General features: G+C 46.3%; 1 protein-coding gene across 1 annotated transcript in view; it reads right to left on the bottom strand.

Moving 5' to 3' along the window:
• LOC147730267 (uncharacterized) overlaps positions 1–24,665 on the bottom strand; it is a 545,933-nt gene that overhangs the window by 244,869 nt on the left and 276,399 nt on the right. Inside the window, exons 8-9 of the mRNA XM_086954056.1 lie at positions 18,809–18,883; positions 2,155–2,294 (exon numbers count right to left, since the gene is read on the bottom strand). Of these exons, the coding sequence (XP_086810182.1) occupies positions 2,155–2,294; positions 18,809–18,883 (215 nt within the window). The remainder of the gene's footprint in view (positions 1–2,154; positions 2,295–18,808; positions 18,884–24,665) is intronic.

The raw sequence follows: 24,665 nt of genomic DNA, 5'->3' as shown, positions 1-24,665 counted from the left end.
TTCAATGCTGTCCTGGTGTAAGTAAATTAGGACCCTGCAGTACAGAGTCCTTCCAGGTTCATTGCCAGGACACTGGACACCACTTCCTCTGTGGGGGATGGGAAAAGGCACACTCTAGGATGGGATAGCTTATGGACACATGGGTGGAGACAAGCTCCCCCAGATGTAGAAAAACAACTGGGATAACGAGGGTGTTACCAATAAAGTAGGCAGAGTATGCATATCTGGCTGTGTGTCTTCTGTCTGCATGCAAACTAAGACTAGGGGTGGGTGGAACTCGTGGAGTTTCACTCCACAAAATTCTGTGTAGTTGCATAAAAATTCTATAAGATGTCACGGAGATCCAGAAAATGGGGAAATCGGCACGTCGTGCAGCTCACACTGATTTTTAGCACCGGGAGCTTGTTACGTTCTAAAACATCAGTGCAAATGGCACCACGGAGCGCGCTAGAGGGTACTGCCACTCGAGTTGGCTTTGCTGCCACTTGAGTAGACTTTCTACTCGGGTGGCAGCTTTCTCACCGCAAAGGGTCGTGACCGCCCGTATTGAGAATATCTCGCCGGGTGCTCTCATAGCACCTCATAATCGCACTAGGGGATGCCAATTCTCGCTCGCCAACTTACCATTGGCAAGTTGCACGTGAGCAAAAGCTGTGCCATGCTGCGGTTGGCGGAATCTGGATGGAACTCCACATAACATGCGCAGACGAAATTTATTGCCCACCCCTAACTAGGACATTACAGCTGGCAACGAGAGTGGGATACAGCATCTCAGACACATGTGAGGAGATTTCAAGCAGAGGCACAGCCTATGAAAGTGACACAGATGACCACCACAAGAGGAGAGAGGAATAGGCTAGCCACAGAAGGTTTGTAAATACTCTTGAAATTAACATACAAATACACTCAAGAAAGACACAAAAGAAGCATGAGATCTGAGAGTCTCTGGTTAATGTCATATGAGAAGAATACAAAAAAGATTTACATAACCCGGAGAGAGGAAGCATGAAACAAACACTGACAACATGAACAAAAGTTATCTGGCTCAGATGAGGATGGGCAGGGGCCTGTTAAAGCAAAGTAAAACTCATCAGCTACTAGTACCAGAGCGGAGGGAAGGGCACATGACACTCAAGGTGTACCAGACAGAAAACCACCAACAAAAAAGACCCATGGAACACTTCATCATGGTCTGCTGAAAATACTACTCAGTTGGACTCAGGGAGCAGGCCATCACAATCTAGAGAGGAATCAACTCAATCATCAGACACCTCAAATTCAAAAGAATGTTTCCACAACCAAACACCAAGGTCAAGAAACTCTGGTGGACAATCACAGGAAACAATATCTAACTCTGAGACTCTCTGCCAGACTGAGAATAGCTCACCACATTTTGATAACTTAATGCAAGCACTAGCTACTAACCACAATGTGTCACATCAGTTGGAGCTGCACAGAAACATGAAAACCACACGGTCCCAAGCAACAGGTACTCTCAAATGACTCAATGAACATTGAGTTAGGACCATGTGCATGGAAAGACTGCGAAAGGATCTCTCCCCAAATGAGGGGAAAAGTTTTCATCTTCCTTCCTAAAGAAAGGGGAAGATGTCATGTTAGAGATGAGGCATTTTTCTCTAAGGAGGTGGGGTATATCATGGTGTAAGGAAACTAGGACCCTGCAGGACAGAGTCTTCAAAGTTCACAGCCTCAACACTGGACACCACTCCCTACGAGGGGGGTGGAAAAAGGCAGGAAGGAAGGGGAACATGTGACACTCTAGGACAGGATAGCTTAGGGACATAATGGGTGGAGACCAGCGCCCCTAAACGTAGAATGACAACTGTGATAGCAAGGGTATAACTAATAAAGTAATCTGAGTATGCACATCTGGCTGAGTATCTTCTGTCTGCATTCAAGCTAGAACATAACAAATGCTTGATTCAATTGATCAGCGATACTTGTCTCACAATAGAGGGGAGTTGCTTCTATGTCACCAGAAGGAGGAAATTCACACAAGTGGTTCACAATAAAGTATAGTAACTCACTTTTGCAGATCAGTAAAACATAATCTGATGCACTACAGAAGAAACTTACACCTCCTGGATAGATTACATGCATTTACATGATGTGCATTTCAGATCAGAAACCTACCGAATGACAGCCCTTCAGATGATCTCGAAGGAGTATGATGAAGGCGAGACCGAAGGATGGAAGGCAGTTGTAGGCAGGCTGGTCCAGCCCTAGGATATATTGATCCCAGACATACAGCAGAGTCTTCATCTGAAGGTAACCTTTGGGGAGAGGTAGCAGAGAGGTAAGCTTTGCAGGGGGAGCAAATACAAATCTATACATTGAATACACTTGCACCAGCCTTTTAAAGCATTTAATTACAATACTCAGCATGCATTGACCTGAGCACTTCTTGTTATGTTCAAGAACAAGCTCTGTCAAGCAAAGGTTGAATGGCTGGCCAGATTTAATATTGTCTTGACCATTGGGTGTTGGGAGGAGATTCTAATTGTGTACTTAATACATGTTTGGATCGTTTTATGCTTCTACTCCCACATTATTCAGCCATCCCAGCAGCACGAGCATTCTGGGCCTGACTTGAAGGCTTGAGGGTTGGCAGCTTGGAGATCTTCAGCTCTTGAAATTCCCGCTTCGGAGGGACTACTACTTTTACTTCCCAATACACCATAGTAACTGTAGAACAGATACATTTGTGGGCACCCCAGAAATCTACTCGTGGGTGGTGGCTGTTTACTGCGTTCGATCACTATCAAACCATAACCCACTGCAAGTTGTGCTGTCATGCGGAAAGCAATTTACGCTGATCCCGACCTAGTCTTTACAGCCGTCAGTACTGAATGATACAGTGCTTCAACAATTCTTACTTGACCATATTGATTCCTATTTTGTAGATAACAAGGGTTCTGCCTCCTCTCTCTTACAGGAGTGGGAGGGGTTTAAGGCTGTCACCTGGCGATTTTGTATTAATTTGGTGGTAGGGATTATACAAATATTAGTGGAGAAACTTACTCAATTAGAGGCCTCATTATAAGATGAATGAAAAAACTAAAAAGCTTGAAAATATATTGAGACAAACCCCTATTCATCTAATCTTACTCAGCTCATCCTTGCCATAAGAAACTATAAAAAAATAGCATTTACATGGAGCAGTACACATACATCAAATTGCTACTGGATACTTCCTAGAATCGCTCAAAATGTCTCTTTGAAGTAGTTAAATAGTCCAACAGCTGACGTCTGTTTGTATTGGTGACATCCTCGAATCCAAATGTTAAGATTTTGTGAAGTTCTTCACTTAGGGGCCGATTACGATCTCGTCCGGAAAGCATTCGTACCGAATCGGTCCCGGAATGCTTTCTGGACGACTTGGTTAGGGTGAATCCGACTGAGGGATCTTCAATGGAAGCCTGTTTTCCAGAAAGGGGTAGCTGGGGAAAATCGTGCACCCTGTGGCTGGAACTGCTGCACTCTGCATGATTGAAAAGGGCGTCCCTTGGGTACCCCGATGGGCCCGATTCTGAGTGAAGGGAGGCCTGCTATGGGCCCCCAAAGACAGATTCCCGCAGCCGATTCGTTCCGGAGAAACTGATTCGGAACGGCTGTCCGAATTGATCATAGTAATTGCTCGCTCAGAAACCGGGTCCATAGAGTTGTACAATTGTGCTCCGAAAGACGCAACCAGTCCGAATGCCTTTAGGGACCAATTTGGACAGCCCTAACGGTTTCCGGGCATCGTAATCGGTCATTGGAAACTGTGTACGATTCGGTCAGAAACAAGGGTTCCGAATCGGATTCGGCAAGCCCTTCCTAACAAGATTGTAATCGGCCCCTTAGAGGGTAAACATCCACCAGCCACTGACCTTGCAGTCAACTACAAGTCGAACTTTGAAGTTTAGATGACCTGGTCTCATTGTACTGAAATCTTTGAATATGGGTTACTTGAATTTATAACCAATGTAACATCATAGAAACACTACACGGATGCAGTGTCTGCAAACCTTTTTATGGAACTGGCCAAATGTATTCTACCATTCTTTTAAAATCTGTTTCCTGTCCAAAACTTGGTTAAGCCTCACCGCTTTTGAAGAAACCCTGCTTGGACATTTATGACCGTCAAAATGTCCTTCCGGTTTCAGGACTACCTTTCATAGGGAAGGTAAGTGAAAGCTGTGCAGCTCGCCCAACTGTCTCATCAAATGCAATCTAATAAACTCTTAAAAGATTATTTTCAATCTGGGTTCAGAAAGGGCTACAATACATAAACAGCTTTTCTACACGTTCTTGATGAAAATCTGCTATCTTGCCCCAGGGAAACTTGTGCCTATTTTTGCGTCTAGGCTTGAGCCTATTTTTGCGTCTAGGCTTATCAGCTACCTTCATATAGGCAATCAATCAAATATCTCTGATTAACAAACAGAAAGTACAAGTGAGCATTGAAGATGTAGATTTAAAATGGTGCATTTCCTTATTGTCGGCTTCAACCCAAACGGTAAAAATAGGTAACTCTAAATCTAGCAACGTCACTCTACAACAATTGGAATCTCGAGACTCCATTTTATACCCAATAATGTTTAGTCTTTATGTGGAAACACTTAGAACTATCCCTAGGACTGTTGGGATACTTTGGAATCAAAGTGATTCGTTTAAAAAAATATATATTTTTATTCCCATTTTAATCATCCAAAAAACAAAGAGCATGTCACATTTGGTTACATTCGTGCAAAGACATTTATATACAATCCACATCATGTAAAATCCCACCCCCTCCCCTTTGCAGGCTGTATGGATCTGTGATTCCCAGTCAATTATTGATCCCTGCAGCGGCATCCCCCATGTTATGCGTCTCCCAAAGGGTCCAAAAAACAGGCTGGTTGGTTACCTTGGCAGAGGTACAATATGGCCCCGCTCATTGGTCGACTAGTCAGCACCCAGTCCATACCATAATATTTTCTCCATTTACCCTACGGAACTTTCGCGGGCACCCTCTCGCCTTGTATGTGACCCTCTCTGCCGCCATGTACATATCTATTCCAATCTTTCATTCTCGAAGCTGTGGAGGTAACGCCACCCCCCATGTGCGAGCTACGTCTCGGTTTGCTACATTGCATAAATAAGCTGTGGACGACCCAGATCTACATCTCTGAGGATGCCCGGTAATATGAATTTGGGGTCTAGGGTTAGTGTCTCGCCTAAAACCTTGCTCAGTTCCCCGAATATTAATTCCCAATATGACTGTATGACGGAGCAGTCCCAGATGGTATGGTAGAAGTCCCCCTGCGGCTGGCCGCATCTCAAGCAAGTCGGGTCGCTGGCGCATACGATGGAGTCAGGCCCTGTCGTAATGCACTCTGTGTAGTATCTTGTATTGAATAAGTCCGAGGCGGAATTTAATGGCCACTTCTCTACGATGCATCAGGGCCGCTTCCCAGTTAATGTTTTCTAACGTACCTAGGTTCAATTCTCACGATTCCCTCAATTTCCCCAGTCTGTCTGGTGCATTATTATTCAGGGTCCGGTATGATAGTGATACTGACGTAGTGAGTACGTGTTCTTGTAGTAGGCGTCCCTCTAGCGGTGCATATTCTGGTAGTGAGGAGGAAAGTGTACTTTCTGCTAACCAGGCATGGCGCAGCTGCGCATATTTAAAAAACTGGGAAATGTGTAGTCTAAAGTCTGCTGCTAACACTTGGAAACTTTTGAGTTCTCCCTTGTCCACGATATCCCCTATGGTGGAGATGCCTATGGCATCCCATCCCTCAAAGCCCCTAAGTTTGTGGAGCTCCTTCAACCAGGAGCAGTGCCAGAGGGGCGTCTGTTTCGTTGGTTTGCATGCCCAGCCCAGTGCCTTCGTCGCTCTGTCCCAAACTGCTAATGTGACTTGCGTAGCCGGGAGTAGGCAGCCCCTGCCCCACCCCCAAAGAGAAAGTATAGACACGTACGGGGTGTTATGGTATCTCTTTATAATCTATAGGTGGGGTGGTCTGCTTTGACATGTATCCATTCGTTAACTGGGGTCAGATGCTCTGCCCAGTAGTAAGCTTCAATATCCGGTAAGGAGGGCTTCCACCTCACTGCGTCGGCAGCGAAGTTAGTTATGACCCGCTGAATGCTTTTCTGGTACGAGAGCCTCCTATCCGTGGTGAGATAAATACCTAAATACGTGAAGCCAGTCTGCAATATCTGTAAGACCCCTGGGAAAGAGGGCCAAACCTCTAAGGCTCTTGGGCTATATATGACCGATTTGCGCCAGTTTATGGCATATCCTGAGAAGGACCCATATCGGCCCATGAGATCAAACAAGGCTGGGATTGTGGCAGCCGGGTGAGTAACATATAATAAGATGGCATCTGCATAGAGTGAGATCTTTTCTCCCCCCCTCGTTAGAAGGTGTAATTTGGAACCCAAGTATCTTCGCTCGCTGCCGAATCTCACATACCACTATCTCTATAGTGAGGGCAAAGAGTAAGGAAATAGCGGACAGCCTGCCGGGTCCCCTGTCTGATTGGAAAATCTTCAGATAACTGGCCATTAACCTTAACTCGGGCACAAGGGTCCGCGTATAGGAGGCTTTTCCAGTGTCTTAACTTGGGGCCAACACCAAACTTAACCCCTTCCATGCTCATGACGAGCTCAGCTCGTCATGCAGTACACTGCTCCTGTGCTGATGACGAGCTGAGCTCGTCATGACCAATGGGGATCATGGATCTGCAGCACAGAGGGGGAATTGCTGCAGCAGTCAAGGTGCTAACCAGGGTGGCCTCCAGAAAAGGCCAGTGCACAGCGTCAAATGCTTTTTCTGCATATACGGATAGGAACAGATGCAGTTCTTCAGGATCTTGCACCTCCATGAGCCAATTGTGGGTCCTGCGCAAGTTCAGTCTAGTCGCACGGCCCTGTAGGAAGCCCGTTTGGTCCCGGTGCACCAGGGTAGTGATGACTTGGCGTAGACGGAGAGCCAGAATAGTCACCAATATGTTTACCTCTGTGTTAAGGAGGGAAATCGGGCGGTAGGAAGCGCAGTCATTAGGGGGTTTCCCCGGTTTGTAAATAGGAATAATCATGGCTATTTGGAGATCCAGGAGTAGGACACCTTCCTGAGACGCATCGTGAAACAGCGCCAAGAGGTGCACTGCCAAGAGATCCGGCCCTTCTTACAAAATTTCACAGGGAGGCCGTTTGGGCCTGGGGACTTCCCAGGACGCAATCTAGATATGGCATACTTGAGTTTGTCGACTGTTATATCCGAATCTAGTCCTTCCCTCCCATCGTCACCCAAAGACGGGTCCGGACAGCCCCTACGTAAGCTAATATCTCCGACGGGGCTCCCAATTCACGGGCTTCTTAGAAGTTCTGATAGTAGGAAGCGAACATCTGAATTATCTGTACATCTTCTGTCTACGTCATTCCCTGAGGATCTACTACTTTCGCTACCCACCGGGATTCCATTTCCTTACAACTAAGCCAAGCCAATAGTTTTCCGGATTTGTCCCCCACATCATGCAGCTGATGTAGGATTGTCTGTGCCTGTGTTTTAGCCTCCTCTGTCGCTAAGGCCCCGTACGGCAGCTGTGTGTCTGTCAATTGCCAGAGGACCTGTGGGTCTCTGCATGTAATGTACCGCTGTTCACAGGCAAGAATTTGTGCCTCCAGCGTGGCCAGCTCTTCTTGTGCCTTCCTCTTCTCCTAGGCTATTCGGTTTTGGGCCCTGTCACGAAGCACCGCCTTATATGCCTCCCACCACATGACGCCCGACTGTACCGACCCCAGATTTTCTGCAAAATAAACTTTTATGTCAGCCCGGAGGCTCTGTGGCACCCGTTTATTCTGCAGGTCCCAGTTCAATAGCCTCCAACTCCCTCGTCCCGCACTGGGTGTCCCCCCCAACTTAACAAAAAAGGGCGAGTGGTCAGATAGTCCTCTGGCCATATATTCCGCCTCAAAGATATTCTCAAAGACACCCTGAGGGAGCTACACATAGTCCAGTCATGAGTGTGTCCCGTGAGCTCTAGAATAGTACAAATACTGTCGCTCTTCTGGGTGCAGATGCCTCCACACGTCCACCAAACTCAGTGTGTCTGTCAGTCGAGCTAATTGTGTAGTCGGGGGGGGGGGTCAGCGTGGTCCCCGGATCGGTCCCTGGGGATGGACATTAGGTCGTTAAAGTCGCCCCCTATAATATGTATTGTGCCTGGTGTCCCCAGGAGGATGTTGGTCACCCCAGGTAAGGTCCTAGTCTGTAGCTTCGGAGGGGCATAGATTGATAGAATAGTGACCTTCCGTCTACCCCATGTGCCTGTCGCTCCCACATATGTTCCCTGGGGGTCTATCCACATGCGTGTTACCTTATAAGGAAGGGACTTTTTAATCAGGATGGCTACACTCCGAGAACCAGAGGTGTATCCCCCATGTGCAAGGACCATGTATGCTCCCCTCGCAAGGAACTCGCATTTCGTACCTTTAAGATGGGTCTCCTGCAGGAGGACCACGTCTGGGCGAACCCGCTTTATGAATGAGGACACCAGTCCTCTTTTAATCTTGTCCCCCAGGCCATTAACATTCTAAGTGAGCACTGTGAAGGAGCTAGTCTCTGAGTCCATCACAAATGGCCTGTGTGTAGTTACAGGACACATATACATGGGTAGCTAGGCTATGCCCTGATCGGAGAATGTCGGTAGTTGTGCAAGCTTTCTTGAATCTGTGACTGCATCTCAACAAAACATAACGAAATAAAACAATCCACAAAATTATAACTGTTTGTAACCCCATATGCCCAACCACCACCCCACCTCACTCCTCCCCGTTGTCGCACCCCCTGCCAGACGCTCAAGGATGTACATTAGGGTGGCGGAGGTCTGTCGCCCACCCCAGTCCTAACTTACGCTACAAGTTCAAACTCTTGCAGCGGCCCCAGTAGTTCTCAGAAGGAAAGTCCCCCACAGACAGAGGAGGTCCAACGAAGAAAAAACACTCTGTTAGAAAAGAGGGATGATGAACAGAAAGGGAAAAATCTAAGGAGAGCGAGGAGAAAAAAGAAGAGAAGGACTGCGTGGAGCCCAAGTCTGTGGCTACTCCGAGCCTCTCGCCTGCGATGTGGTGGGGTTCCCTGGTCATTCCGCAGGTCCAGTAGGTGGAGCAGCAAGGGGGGATGAGTGCCCAACCAGCATACTCCGGAGTCTAAGTCTGATTCCACGGTCGACCTCACTAGCCCATGTTCACGAGTGCGAGTCTGGCGGTTCCCCTTGTGAAGCCAGGGTGTCTGTTGCAGCGTCCTGCTCCATTGCCACTATTTCAGCCACCAATGGGTGGAAAGAGGGTGCATCCTCACCCTCCTCTCCAGAGGAGGTGTCTCTGGTTTCGGACTTTGTATCTGGATCAGGATGGTCAGGGAGACAGAGAGTGTGCGAGCCAAGCCGAGAGTCCAGCGAGCGGCCACTGTGTCTTCGGGTTCTGTTAGTACCCCTCAGTGCATACGGGGTTGCCTCCTTGAGTCGGTCTTTGCAGGCTCCTCGGGGTCTCAGTGATCTTTGAGGGCCAGGGGACAGTAGGGCATTCCCCGATGAGGACTGGTTACGGCGCAATGAGATTTCCGGCCGCTCCAGCGCGGGTCGGTCCTCAAGCCACTGCCATGCTTCCTCCAGTGTCTGGAAGAAGTGAGACCTTCCCAAGAATACCACTTTCACTTTCGCCGAGAAGAGGAGCATGTATTGAATCTTGTGTTCCCATAGTTTTGCCTTCACTGAGTCGAAAGTACGCCTCTGCTTCTGCACCTCTCTGCTGTAACCTGGGAAGATCATAATATGTGCATTTTCATGTCAGATCTCCCAGAGTTTCCTGGCTTCTCTAAGGATCATGTCCCTGTCTAGAAAGTTTAAGAAGCGGGCTATAATGTATGTATAATGTAATGTATAGGCATTTATATAGCGCACTACTTACCCGGAGGGTCCCAAGGCGCTTCGACCGCTGCGAAACCCTTCCTGGCTTCCCTGAGAGATGGTCCCTTAATGGGTATCTCCAGGGTGAGACCAGGCATCCCCGGCGGTCTGGTAGGGCCGTTAGTGAAGATGAGGCAAGCTAATGCCCAGAGTTGCCGAGTGTGATCGCTGATCAGAGTGGGCACCGAGGCGAGAGAATTATCGAGTCCGCTGACCCTGGTCCAGAAACCTGCCGCGCCGGGAATCGAACCCTGGTGGCCATCAATGCCCTATGGGCTCGCTCTATGAAGAAGCAGGCAGAGAATTTGTCCTTTGGGAATATGCGCAGGAGCCAAGAGTGGAGAAAGTCCGACATGCTTGACCCCTCAATTCCTTCTCTGAAGCCCACAAATCGGAGGTTATTTTGTCTTGCCCTGTTTTCCACATCACCTACACGCCAATTTAAGTCTTTATGGGAGGGCTGTAGGTCTATCATTCCCTTGCGCAGATCTTGCAGGGTATCTTAAGCCTCTCCAGTCTGGTCTCTGATTCCGTGACCCTGGCCGCCAGGTTCCGTAAATCCTGCCTTTAGGAGCATCACTTCTGTGCCCACTGCACCTATTTTCCCATTGAGCGCCATCCTGGAAGAGTAGATCACCTGGAGGAGAGTATCCGTGTCTGTGCGGGTGGCTGGTTGTTCCACCGGGAGAGGGGGCGGGGGGTGGTTTGACCTTGGTGTAGCAGTCCATTTTTGGTAGTTTCGGGTCCCTGCCCTTGCCCATGGTTGGTTTGGCTAGGAGAGAGTGTGTAGGGGTGCTGTGCAGTACTGGGGGAAGCGGGTCCGATCAGCAGAAAGCAGGCGGGCCAAGACCTCACTTTTCCATCTCAAGTGTTCCCCCTACACTACCTCCAGTGGCAAGGCGCTCTGGCTGGGTGCTCAGATGTATATGGACCTCCAGAAATACAATTGAGGTCTTCCTCGAGCTCACTGAAGAACTGGCCCCTACAGCTGGCGTGGTCAGTGCCGGTCCAGGGCAGCAAAGTTTCATTGGGATCTCCCCCAGCAGGTTTGTCACTTTCAGAAGTCAATGGGGGGCATGGAGACCCCGCACCAGGCACTGGCCCCCTGCCGTTCCCTCAGGGCCACTCTCTGTGCAGAAGTCAGCGATGGGGCCGCATACCAGACGCAAGGCCTCGGTCTGGCAATCCAGCACCCCAGTAAGGTTGCTCTCTGATGCGGGGCTACAGCAACAGCGGTGAAACCGAGTCCAGGCAAGTCCCAGGGCAGGGGCCCTCCCGCAGGGACCCGAGGGCCGCGCCCCCCCCTGCAGCTTCGCAGGCCTGATGGGCCTAAGTGGCATGGCGGTCCTCTGGGTTACAGGGGTCTCGGTTCGCAGGCCTCACCACTGGGTGGGACGGCACCTCTCCACTGCCTGGCTCACCTGTGTTTGATGTCCCCGCCGCGGCTCCGCAACGCCCGGCGCAGCCCTGTATTGCTCTGAGGTTCCGTCAGTCTTTGCTTGGTCTTCTCAGGGATCGGAGCTCCCGCAGCTCTTACGAAGGCGCAGGACGGGAGGGCCGCTCCATTCCGGGCACGTTTGCCACCTGCGACACACCTTTAGCTGGCTTGTGAAGGGGGAACAAAGGTCGACAAACCTCCTGAGGCGTGTCCCCGGGTGTCAACGGTCTTGTGTCTGGGGATTCACCGAGCCGCCTCAGCTCCGCAACGGTGCCATTTTGAGCGCGTCCGTGCGGTCACCGCCCAAGGTTCAAATCAGCCAGATAAGAGTCTGTACGGCCCTCCAAGTCTTTCACGGATGTCGCCAGGATACACCCCAACTCCAGAGAGGCAAGTACATGTGTTCTCCGGGCCTGAGAATCACCGGATTAAGTGTCAGATGGTGCTTTCTGCCAGAACTTGGCGAAAGCGCATCTCACTCGGCCATGCTGCTGGCCACGCCCCAATCAAAGTGATTCTTAAGACTTTCTTTTTGCCTCCACATTATATTTCTCTGTTCTCCTCCCACAAACTGAAGAACATTCAAAGATGGATGTCTAATCATCACTTTAAACTCAATCCCCCCAAAAGCGAGTTTCCGTTAATTTCTTGTACACAATCCAACTTGACCAATCTTGGATTGACTCCTGTACTCTCTCCTACTCTCTCCTACGATGTGAGCTTGGGTTGGTGTCTTCTGGGTGCGTGATTCACCTTCAGAAGAAGAGGTGTCAGTAGCAGAGTAGGGATTGTATGGTTTGTGTTGGCGTTAGCGGGCGTACACTTCGGCCCAGGTGTACACCTCGCCGAGTTTGTAGTCTATAGTATCTCTCTTATACTTCCGTATCTTCCGTTCATGTATGTCTTGAGTATATTTTTCTAATTGGTTATTCAATACTACTACCTACTCTGCTACTGACACCTCTTCTTCTGAAGGTGAGTCACGCACCCAGAAGACACCAACCCAACCCACAACCACTGCCTCAACCAGCAACACAGCAGAGCCTGCGGTCTCTTTTTTAGGGGTGAGCACAGACGATCAGGAAGAGCCCAGCGGGGCAAAAATAGTAGAAAAACAAAAGAACCCGAGAAAAAGGACAAAAAGGGCAAGAAGAAATAACAGAATTTAACAACCTCGTCATAAACATCTCTTCTTATGAACTTTCCAATCTGGAACTCAAAATCCTGCAAAAAGGTCAATCGTTTGTGCCAACTACCAAGTCAAACACTCTGGAGTTAGAGATCAGTTTTTTCAAACTCATGCGAAACATTCGATTAAGACATTACTTTGAAAACGTGACCAATGTCACTACACAACAAGATGAGATTCTCCTGTGAGCCATAAGATTATCGACACCTTTGAGAGTTTGGTCAAACAGGACATTACATCACTGACTTTCCAACCCAAACTGAAACATAGCAATCTTACCATGAAAGAGCTCAACATTCTTCAAAAACTAGCGGACAACCCTAACATCATATGCCAGAACGCCGACAAGGGCGGCGCACTGGTGATGATGGACAGAACATTCTATGATCTCCAAGTTCACCACCATGTCACGGATACCAACACTTATGCACCATTAACATACGATCCAACTGAAGAATTCAAGGACCACCTATCGAACATTCTTCAAAAAGCTCTGGAACAAAATATCATCACGGATAAAACCAAGAGATTCTTAACACAGAACAATCCTAGAACGCCATCATTGTACATGCTACCGAAGGTGCATAAGAACCTCAACAACCCACCATTCAGGCCCATTGTATCCACCAGGGGCAGTATCCACGAGCCTGTAGGTAAACTGTTAGACAAGCATCTACAACCTGTGGTCACCACCACTCCTACTTATCTACGTGATACTACTGACGCATGATTGTGGTTTCTAAATATTCCACATTAAGCACTAAATATCGCAAAATCATCTTAAAACATTGGCAACTCCTCAGCAGAGAATCAGACTTTCAAGGTCTGTTTGAACAACCTCCAATTTTCTCTTATACTCGTGGATCTAACCTCAAAGACATACTAAGTCACCCCAAACACCTCAAACCTCATGACACATATAAAGGAATACAGCCGTGCTACAACTGTAGCAATTGTAACAATATAATCAAGGGTAATACATTAAACCATCCAATGAAAGGGAATCCCATCAAATTGAAGGTGAACGCCACGTGCAATACCAACAATGTGATTTATTTGCTTAAATGCCCTTGTGGCCTCTGCTACGTAGGGCACACTGAACGCAAAATTCGGACAAGAATTCTGGAACATAAAAGCAACATCAGAACCAGCAACATGAAATCCACCGTTGCATCACATTTCACTGAAAATAGACACAATGTTGCACAACTTAAGTTTACTGTACTTGAAAACGTACAACCTACAACTACCATGAACATGAAGGATAAACTGCTCCAAAGAGAGAACTTTTGGATTAGATACCTGTGCACGATGCAGCCCACTGGGCTCAATGATAGAATAGAATTTCTTTGCTACCTATGAACTGTACTATCAACATTACAATTGTTCTTTGTATTTTTTGACTTGTTTTGGCTTACTGAATTATCTTACATGTACTTCATATCTCTTTCACCCGCTATACACTTTTACCACACATTTTCTATCTCTGTTCGACATCTTCCACTGTTGACTTTTTCACCCTTTCAAGTTGTCCGCCACACTTTCACATCCGCAGTCCACTTTCTATATTTATTAACCTGCTATGTTACTCGCACACTTGCTTTTCATATTCACCAGAATGCTAGCCGCATGGCACCCGAATGGCAGTTTGACTGTCCCAATTGAATGCTTGAAGTAGGTACTAACTGCAATATCGCTCATATTCACCCTTGGGGGATCTCTACTCGTTACCTTACTGACACTACTTCGTATACTCTTTGGGCTTTTCCGACTTAGACTACTCTCACGCTTAATGTCAGTACCGCGTTTTTCACGCACATGCACTACCTATTTTCGCTTACACTCGTTTTTTAACATATTTCGTTTTGTAATTTAATGCATTTTGTATTATTCCGTTTGACTCAACTTTGAAGCACATGGCTCATAATGATGTTGATTATCAACTGTGTTTTTAGGTCTCGCCTTTTCCATTCCGAAGAAATGAAAAATGGCAAGAATTCAAGTGCTCAAAATACTCGTGAAACCAAGGGTTTTTTCGTGCGGTTTTCTTTGAGTTCCCGTGAATCACGTGACCAAACAAGCACGCGCATCAGCCTCCCTCCCTCCCTCCTAATTGCATTTTTTCACGGCCGCCACCACATCAAAGGGCTTCTCCCAGCGTGTGCTCTGCGGCTTCTCCTCTCCTAATTATTCATGGCTGGCCGGTGGCCGGCCGTACTTTCAGTTTCCCGGCCGCTCTTGTTCTTTGTTTACCTCATTCCGTCCATTTGCAGTCCCTCACCTTTCATGTCTTTACGTAAACAATACTCGACATATTCCTTCTCCTGCTTTCTCCCTGGTGTTCTTTTTCTGCGTCCCCATTCCTGCCTTACCCAGTTCCCATCCCATTGTCTCCTCTACTACCTGTTCATATGCCCCTCGTTTCCAGCCTCTCTTTTATTATATTTGCTAGATTAAAAAGAACTCATAGCATATATTTTTCAGTACGGGCCTGTTGAATATTCAGCCTGCGCATGACTGTAGAGCAGCGAATTAAAAAGAAATAAAACATATAAGTCTAATATCGGTCTATATTATGAAAAGCACAAGAGAGCAGGGAAGATGAACCGGTCTTCGTCATATAATATTCCATTTATTTCACATCTGGCCCAGCCTCCCTCACATCCAGTTGAAGATGCTTCACAGCCGAGGAGCCGAGCCTCGACGGCGAATGAGCAAATAGAGGCGGATTTCTCCTTGAATATTGCACATGTTCAGCGCTGCAGCTGGCGGCTTTGGCTTACAGAGTGCATTCGTGAACACCAGGCGCGTATGTTCCATGATGAATGACTCCGATGCCTGGGCTTCAATAGAGTCACTGAGAGCATTAAGCAGCGGCAGTTGCTAATCAACAAATGCCGCAAACCAACTGTGAGCCACCTGCTGACAGCACACGAGGGCGGTTTAAGGAGAGCACAATTCAGAGAAATGCGTTGACTGAGTGACTTTCGCGCCCCCTGCCGGCATCTGGATAATCCGCAAGCGATGATTTCGAAATATCCGGCTAGGCCAACTCAGTTTTTCGTCCTTTCGATGTCCTTAAACTAAAATATCCTCAAATTAGTGTATAGTACAGCTGTTGTGTACGGTGCACAGAATCGACACTAGCAATGAAAATAAGTGGTACATAAAAACATATTGGCAAAGCAAATAGGTTTGATGGACTCACTCGAGCGCTGACCAAAAGAAGCACTACAAACAAACACTGGCAAAGCCAGTTGGAGCGACCTTGGCTAAGCTGGAGCAATGGCATACGGGGCACTGACGGCAAAGTGCTGGCACTAGCACACTAGAGATCATTCTTGGCATACGAGGCACCTGTGGTGACATACCGGAGGTAAACCTTGCCATTATTAGGGAGGGCAACTATGGGAAGTGGGAGTTGAATGGTAAACATCAGAAAATGCTGACCTTGACATACCAGAGGTACATTTTTACATTTGTCACCCGTGATATATAGGTGGCATCAAAGGCAACACTCTGGCATGGGCATATTTCATGTCATTGTTGGCATAAGACGAAACCCATGTCAATGGGGCAACTTGACAAAATGCTGATTTTGCTGCAGTGGACATATGGAGGCACACCCCCTGCACATTTTGACAATAATGGAGTCAACTACTGGGAGGCACCAGGTTACATAGTATTTATACACCATGAAAGTACTTGATTATTTTAAACAGTGCCCTGTCATAGCCTATGACTTTCAAGCAACTGTTTGTGAAATTGTGAATTAAAATTTACTATTTGGCCCCACACCCGAGTATACCCCAATATCTTCCAGAAAAAGCTGACTGGGTCACTTTATCTGCTTCCTGGAATTTGGGGCAAGTATTACGTCTCACCTCTTTCCAAAATCAACCACCACCACTGTCGTTACCAATGGGTGAGTAACAAGTGGGCTTTATTAAGTGTGGATGTAATGCTCCTTAAGAGATGCTTCTTCATCTTTTCTCTGAACTACAGGAGGGGAGACAATTTGGGCCTCTCCTGCTTCTTCTATCTTTGCATGCTTCATAAAATCATTCCTCTGCTTCTAATTTCCACTAGCAAAACTACTGTTCAAGCTACCATTCATGAGCTCCCCACCTCCCTGTCTCATAGGCTTAAAAATTCTTTGCTATATGTATCCATAATGGGCTCAGGTTGGGTAGACCTACAGGCCTCCTCCTAAAACTGCATGTTTTGGTTGTTACTACATTTATCAGAAGGCTATACTTTTGTCTTTAAAGATGGCTACTTCGCTGATGTCTGACTTTACTTTCTGCTTTATGCAAACGTGCCATTATGCATTGAGCATTTTTGTATTGCCTTTGTGCAAGCGCATACAAATGTATTTTATTTTATATTTTTTTTATTCATCACACACCCTCACATCCTCTCACCCTCACAAACCCTCACCCACCGTCACACCCTCACCTACCCTCACCCACTCTCACACCCCCTCACCCTCACTCACCCCCTCATCCTCACCCCCCCTCACAACCCTCTCACCCTCACTCAGCCTCACACCCTCCCTCACACACTCTCACCCTCACACCCCCTCACTCACCCTCACACACTCACACACCCACTCACCCTCACCCTCACACCCCCTCACCCTCACACCCTCACACCACTCAGTGCTACAACACATATGTGTGTGTAGGTGCAAATGCAATGTTCTTTGATTTTCGTCACAATAAAATACACTGAACATAATCTTCACAACATTTATTTACAAACGTTTAAGCTATTGCCATTATAAATTACAATAACTTTTATTTAAGTATTAATTATTTACAAAATTAAAAGCCATTGTTATTTGTAATATCAATACATCTAAGTCACGTAAATACAACACACATTGCATTACTAATGCTATAGGTGTCACATTTGCGAAAGTTAAAACTATTGACATTGTAACTGACAAAGCTATTAATTGTGCTATTTTCAAAACCAACACATAGATTAAAAAAGTGTCATTTACAATACCAATTGCTCAAACTTTCTTAATACCAAAAGTTAAAAGTATGGGCATTGTAAATCACAAAACAAAAAAATAAAATGTCATTTAGAAAACCAATAGCTCAAACTTTCCTACTGCGAGACCTATTGGCAACACCAGTGCTTGTTTGAAATTATGATTGATTCAGTACTATGTTCATGATATACCAAATGGGGATATATTTTCGATTTATCAGACCGTCCATTTGTTTTTCATTTTAGATTTTCCCTGACGAAGGGCTCACTGAACAGCCCGAAATGCATAGGGATTTACAATTCAAGCATTTTGGACATTGAATGATACATTTAATCTACTATCCATGAATTAACTTTTGAAACCATTAATGAGATTAAATCAATAATGGACTAACCTTTTGATTTGGATTCAATTTATTATAATCTTGGTGGGGTATTTTGAACGCTGTGTGTAGGGGGACAATTCCAACTCTGGATTTGCAATTTTGATACTTCTCCCACACGCTCCTAGGTTCAGAGAGCGAAGCCCCAGCAGCACGCGACAACTTTGCAATATTTTCAACTTTTGTTGGTGCGTGTCTAACCCTTCAATTCTATTTACTGAAATGGAGTGAAGGACACGATGGCCGCATTAACACTGGGCTCACTCGGTCGTGAAGCATAATCCACCGTGTCCGCTGTGTTAGTCATTGCTTCCTGTTGCATATTGTGAGATAAAGATCGGTTAAAAACACATAAAATGCCTGGCCATGGGCAGAGCGGGGACACAAAGGGGACAAAGGCCCGCGTGTGTGGACAGCCAAAGGCCCCTTGAACTTCACCGAACCTTCCTTCCTGATTAGCAAAAACCCCACTTGATACCCGAAGTCTCTTTCAAATGAGTCAGATTGAACAACTTCCCCCAACACAGGAGAGAGTTTCCTCTCTTGACACTATGCAAAACAGCTGCAGTAAGTGCACGGATTGTCAATTCTACCATAAACTGTTAACATCACTCCAAACCTCACTGAAATGACCCGTAATCTGGGAAGAAGTAATTTTGGAAAGGCAGTGGTAAACCTTGTGTACCATGGGCTCTCTGAAGACATGCTTCTAAACTCGAGCTGCCTGGCCAATCGAGGGTGCTTGCTCGTAGCTTTTGAGGGGAACACATGTGCCATGTTACTACTCAGAGTCCCACTGGGCTGGAGGTCCTGTGACGTGCTCACTTCTTACCGGTGAAAAGGCGCTGCATGACTGGCTGGAGCAGGCCCTGGACGCCCCTCTGCAAGGATCCCTCTGGCTGGTCAGCTGCGGGGACAAGAGATTTATTTATTTATGGGTTTTTATATAGCGCGGACTTTACCCTAAGGTGTCAGAGCGCTTCACAATAGGAACAGAACTGACACATGAGAACATTACAAGTGAACAAATTACAAAAGCAAACATTACATTACATGAGGCAAAAGTGACAATCATGAGCAAACAAAATACGAGAGGTAGCAAACGGTGCATTACAGGAGGAAAAAGTGACATGTGTGAAGGTTACAAAAGCGCACAAAGAATCAGTGTGACTGGCCACTTCTGCAACCAATACACTGTGCCAGTGAAGGTTGTAAAGAGTCTGCTGAAAGTTTGTTTTTCAGAAAGGCAAATTTTATCTAAGAAGACGCATTTGTATGACGACGTGTGTTGGTCCTATGTTCATCCTCCTTACAGTCCTGGAATCTCCCGTTTCCCTGCATTGCTGTCACCTCTGCTGTGCTTGGTGCTTGTGAGTGAATTTACCCTGCTAATGTCTGTGCTGTGCTTGCTTGGTTTGTGGAGGAAAACTACTACTGCGCGGATGCAGCGTGGGCCCAAACCCTGTGTCAAACTGGAAAAGCGGATGGAAGGAACAACATGTACCTCACCGGGTAAAGAGACATTAAACCCTCAACAGAGTAAAACACAAAACAAGGTACGAGGGAACAAGGATCGAACCCATCCTGAACGCCCTGGCAATAACCAAGAGGAAACCCCTAATACTACAAAAACCCCGCAAGGCAATGAAACCAAGAAATCCCCACGTGGGACACTTAAAAGCCCACTCCTGACCTCAGCTATAAAGATTGTTCTACTCCATGGAGGCCGAAGTGTAAATATAAACAACAAGGGAAAAGCAGCCCCCTGGGAAGGTGCACCGGCAACCCACATGAGGGAACGAATTCCCGAAAATAGCACCAACAGTGTAATTGTGAAAGAGAACAACCAGGCCGTTAGGTCACCGTTAACAATTACACTACAAAACGTCAAAACAAGCACCAACCCGAATAACGGAAAGCATTTAACACAAACACCCACCACGACAGAACTACGCAGGACAGACCACGAAGCGAGTTACAGCTGCTGGATTAGGAAGGATGAAAAACACCTCCAACAGCTGCTACTAACTCCAGAATATGAATCTCAGGGGTTGCACGACACACTAAATAGGGACAACATACTTAAACTGTTTGCAAACATCCAAGGGCTACAACACCTAAACTCTGCCCATCTACTCTCAGTAGAATTTTGTAAGCTAGATCACAACAAGACGTTGGAACAAACCCTTACGACATGGCAAACGGAGGGGATCATTCAGCTAATAATGACCTACAAGCAACAATTCGACACATGGGGCATAAGAGTCTCCAGACCAACGAAACCACACTACCCAGGTCCACTCAGGGAACCACTGGTGGTGAAGGGAAAAGTCAGAAGCACGCCATAGAAAGAGGAACAGGTACACTCAGTACTTCGGAATGCAAGAGGGTACAGCCCACCACCGGCAAAACACAGCGTGGATAACCCAGGAAAACGAGAAAACACACAAGGTACAATAGACCGCTGGAGCTGGTTAGCCGGAACGTTGAACAAGGAGAAAGATAATTGACCCTGCCACAAACAGCCAATGAACAACTGTCAAGGCACTCTCCATTTAATATCATGGAACATAGCCGGTGCCAGGAAATGGCTAGAAGACGGATGCCCCCTCCGAAACTGGGTATCATGCGACATAATCGCCTTACAAGAGACATGGGCACAAAAGGAACGGCCGCTTGTTGAGTACACTCACTTCGGCACTCCAGCAGAATAAAGCAGCAAGTATGGTCGCCCAAAAGGGGGGCTATCAATCTATGTAGTGACAGACACCAACATTAGGTGCAAGGAAATAGCCCCAAACGGGCCAAACATGCAACTTATAAAACTGTCACTTCCCGGCAGAGGGGCCCATGTACTGCTAGTAAACATCTACATCCATTCACACGCGAGAAAGAAGCAAGCCCAGCTAAACCACCTAATAACCAGATTAACGCCATACGAAAAAATACCCCTTTTTGGGAAATCATCTTAACAGGTGATTTTAATTCAAACTTAATGCACACTGCAGAAGAGGACGACAATCTAGCAGCTGATCATGAATTCTGGAATGTGAAACCCCAATACCAGCTTAAACCAGAGCGCCACGACCCAGTAGGGCAACAACTGGTAACAATTCTGGATTACCTGGGCCTGCGGATCCTAAATGGAAGAACGCCAGAAGATTATCCTCCAAAATACACTCATCTTGGAGGGACCTCACTATCTAGGCTCGACTACACAGTAGTATCACTCTCACTACTGCCCCTCTTACAACAGTTCTCAATTGAATTCACGACAAAAAGCGACCGCTCATACCAGCACATCTACTTCAACTTAAAGCCTATTAAACATCAAAACAGTAGAATAATTGAAGACAGCTCGCTATCAACCAACCTGAAGTGACTGAAGTGGTCAACAGACAATATTAAAGAGCTTCAAGAAAAAATTCAGAGAATAAAAACAGAAACATATTACGGAGCGTCTTAAGGAACTGCATTGGCTCAACCTTGACAATCGGGTAAAGTTCAAAGCATTGTGCTTTATGCACAAGATCAAAATTGGAGTCACCCCTTCCTATCTCCAGTCCCTTGTTAAACTTTATGTACCTGCACGTTCTCTCCGTTCTTCTTCCCAACACCTTTTCTGTGTTCCTAAGTTCAGGCTTTCCAGAGTGGGTGGTCGCTCTTTTGCCACCTTAGGACCCAAACTCTGGAACTCCCTTCCCTTGAATTTGCGTATGGAGCACTGTCACATCTGCTTCCGTAAAGCCGTAAAGACCTGGCTTTTTGTCCAATAATTTCCCTCTGGACTGTATTCTGCTACTACTGTCATTCAGCGCCGGGAAACCCTTACGGGTAGCTGTCGCGCTTATAAGATTAATAAATAAATAAATAAATAAATAAATAAAAGTGAAACAAGCACACAAACAGATCCAGAACTGGAAGAGTTTCACAGAAGAGCTAACAACAATTATGTCAGTCGCACACAAGAAAGCTCGGGCATCAAATTACAATAAGCCACTTTCAACGGAACTGGTTAAACTTAAGTTAGAAATAAGGAAAAATGCAAGGATTCTGAAAAAAACAACTACGTCGCGCACAGACTGGGATCAAAGACAGAACCTCAAGAAAAAATACAAAAAGGTATTGTGCGAACATAAAAGAACAAGGAAGGATGACTTTTGGGCAAAACTACTTTGCACTGCAAAAATACCAATTCAAGTGTGTTTTTAGGAGAATATTAACTGGGCTAAGCCATCCCCCAAACCCTATTACTGCAAGCGTACAGGAAGCCGATTGGGCCTCTAAAATAACAAAGAGATTCACAGACACAGCACTTCCGAAACACCTAGAATGGAGGCAGAGGACACAAGTGTCTCCTAAGGAGTGCGAGGAACAACTAACCAACGACAGAAGGGCCTCACAAACAACAAACAGCTCTCCAACCAGCGGACGACACACACTGTACAACATAGAAGAAATATACTTGAGAGAAGAGCGGAGGGCAGTTCTAGCACCAGGAACGGCCCAACGGCTCACACCGCACTACGAAGAAGCACAATCGAGTGAGAGCTATAAGGCAGTAGACGCACTCAGACATCCAGGCTTCGGTGACGAAGACGTAAGAAGAGCCATGGTAGTGGGGCCCCTGGTCCAAATCCCCCCCAATAATCTTCAAATCTGACCCAGACCTCTGGAGCGGAAAACTAAAAAAAACTGTTCGACGAAGTAGAGAGGGAAAACCAAATCCCTGTCAAGCTGGCAAGGCTCAGTAATTACCCCGATTTTCAAAGGTGGAGACAAAACATCCCCAGCGAGCTACAGGGTGATAGTGCTTTTGGACGTAGACGCGAAGTACTATGCCTCACTACTCTTGGAAGATCTGACCACTTGGTCTGACAGTACAAAACGAATCCCGCTTAATCAAACAGGCTTCAGGAAAGGGTGTGGGACAACAACAAATATTCTATCACTTTCCTTATAGCCGACAAATACATCTGAAGGAAACAACAGTTGCATCTCTACTTCATTGACCTAAAGGCGGCCTTCAATAGCGTGGACCGTAATATTCTATGGGGAAAACTGCGCAGATGGAATGTTCTGGACAAAATACTCAGAGGAATATTGCTCTTATACTCCAACACATGGATGAGAGTAAAACTGGGAGACGGAGCAAGCCTATCAAGAAAGGTTAAACCCAGCAAAGGTCTCAAACAAGGTTGTGTCTTGGCCCCGTATCTTTTCTATCTTTTCATGGCAGACCTTACGCCAGAGCTCAACAAAATCATATCACATCCACCTAAATTAGGTACTCTGCCCTTAACCCACTTATCATACGCAGACAATGTCGTTTTGATGAGCCTAACCAAGATCGGCTTACAAAGGGCACTTGCGGGAATGTCGGAATTCATACTTAATAACAACTTAGAGATAAACATCACAAAAAGCAAAACAATGCTCATCACCAGACGTCAGACTGCCAATCAACAACTCCAACTGGAGGGCAAAAAGCTTGAAGAAGTATCTTACTACAAGCACCTGGGGTTCTACTTCGACAACCGGCACAACCACCTGCAACAAAAAGCCTACATTTCTCAGAGAGCAAACGCCTTATCATTCTCCTTCAGGCCCTTATCATAAAAGCTCAAGGGGCCATCATTCAAACCGCTACTGGCAACAATAAAAACCAAAACGCTATCTACGCTATCCTATGGCAGCATGGCTCTCCATGGGAAAGACTCAGATCTATTTAACAAAGCACAAGTGGCAATCTACAAAACAGTCTTCCAAATCCATCAGGGAGCTTTACCAGTGCAGACCAGATTAGAATTTGGGGTAACAAACAAAACGTTGGGAAGAAAGTTTGCAAACATCAAGCAATGGTATAACCTGAAATAAAACATAGCAGTCACGGAACTGAACAAGGCTTTGTGGGATGAAATAGTGGAAGATGCAAAGTCCCCATATAACCAATACCTAAAAAAGGCTCTAACAGACACTTGTACAAGAGAACTCTGGGAAATCAATCTGCCCTAACCGGCCTTTAAGCAAGTCATAAACAAATCAGCAAAGTTCCACTTGCTGCTAGTAGACAAAACCACCTTCAGCATGAGAAAACATGCTTGGATGGTAATATCTAATTACAAATCACAAACCACAGCACCATACTTAACTATTACATTCTCGGCCCACAGAAAACTACAATTAATGGCCCTGCGTATGGGTAAACTTCCATCCACAATGGGTCCATGACGGGCCCAAAAACTGCAGACTATGCGGGTGCAGTAAAAAGAACTTTGTCCACCTTGTCTGTATTTGTCTGAACTTACCCAAGCACAAGTCACTTTCCTTAAAAAAGCAATGAACACTAGAGGCATAAGAACATGCAGATCGGCAATCATTAAGATCCTGGACCCAACTGACACGTCACTGAACTGTCAACTAATAAAGTTTCTCTTAGCTCATGCACAAGCTCTAAAAAGTAACCCGGTGCCCTGCTCGCAAAACGCAAATTAGACGGCCAACTCAGAAGTAGACCACAATCCTGAACACAACGCAGAACAACACCAGAACGTTGGAAGGTACACCATACAGGGACTAGTTAATGCTCCAGAATTACTAAACTGTACATCATGCTTGATAATATGTTTTATTCTTTTAGGAAAAAAAGGGTGGAAATACTTTTTTTTTAAATCATAGTATCTGTTTTA

This window comes from Lissotriton vulgaris, chromosome 2_1 (assembly GCF_964263255.1).
Source record: "Lissotriton vulgaris chromosome 2_1, aLisVul1.2, whole genome shotgun sequence".
Taxonomy (NCBI): domain Eukaryota; kingdom Metazoa; phylum Chordata; class Amphibia; order Caudata; family Salamandridae; genus Lissotriton; species Lissotriton vulgaris.
The sequence above is the reverse complement of the archived record's forward strand: the minus strand, read 5'-3'. Positions and strand labels throughout refer to the sequence as shown.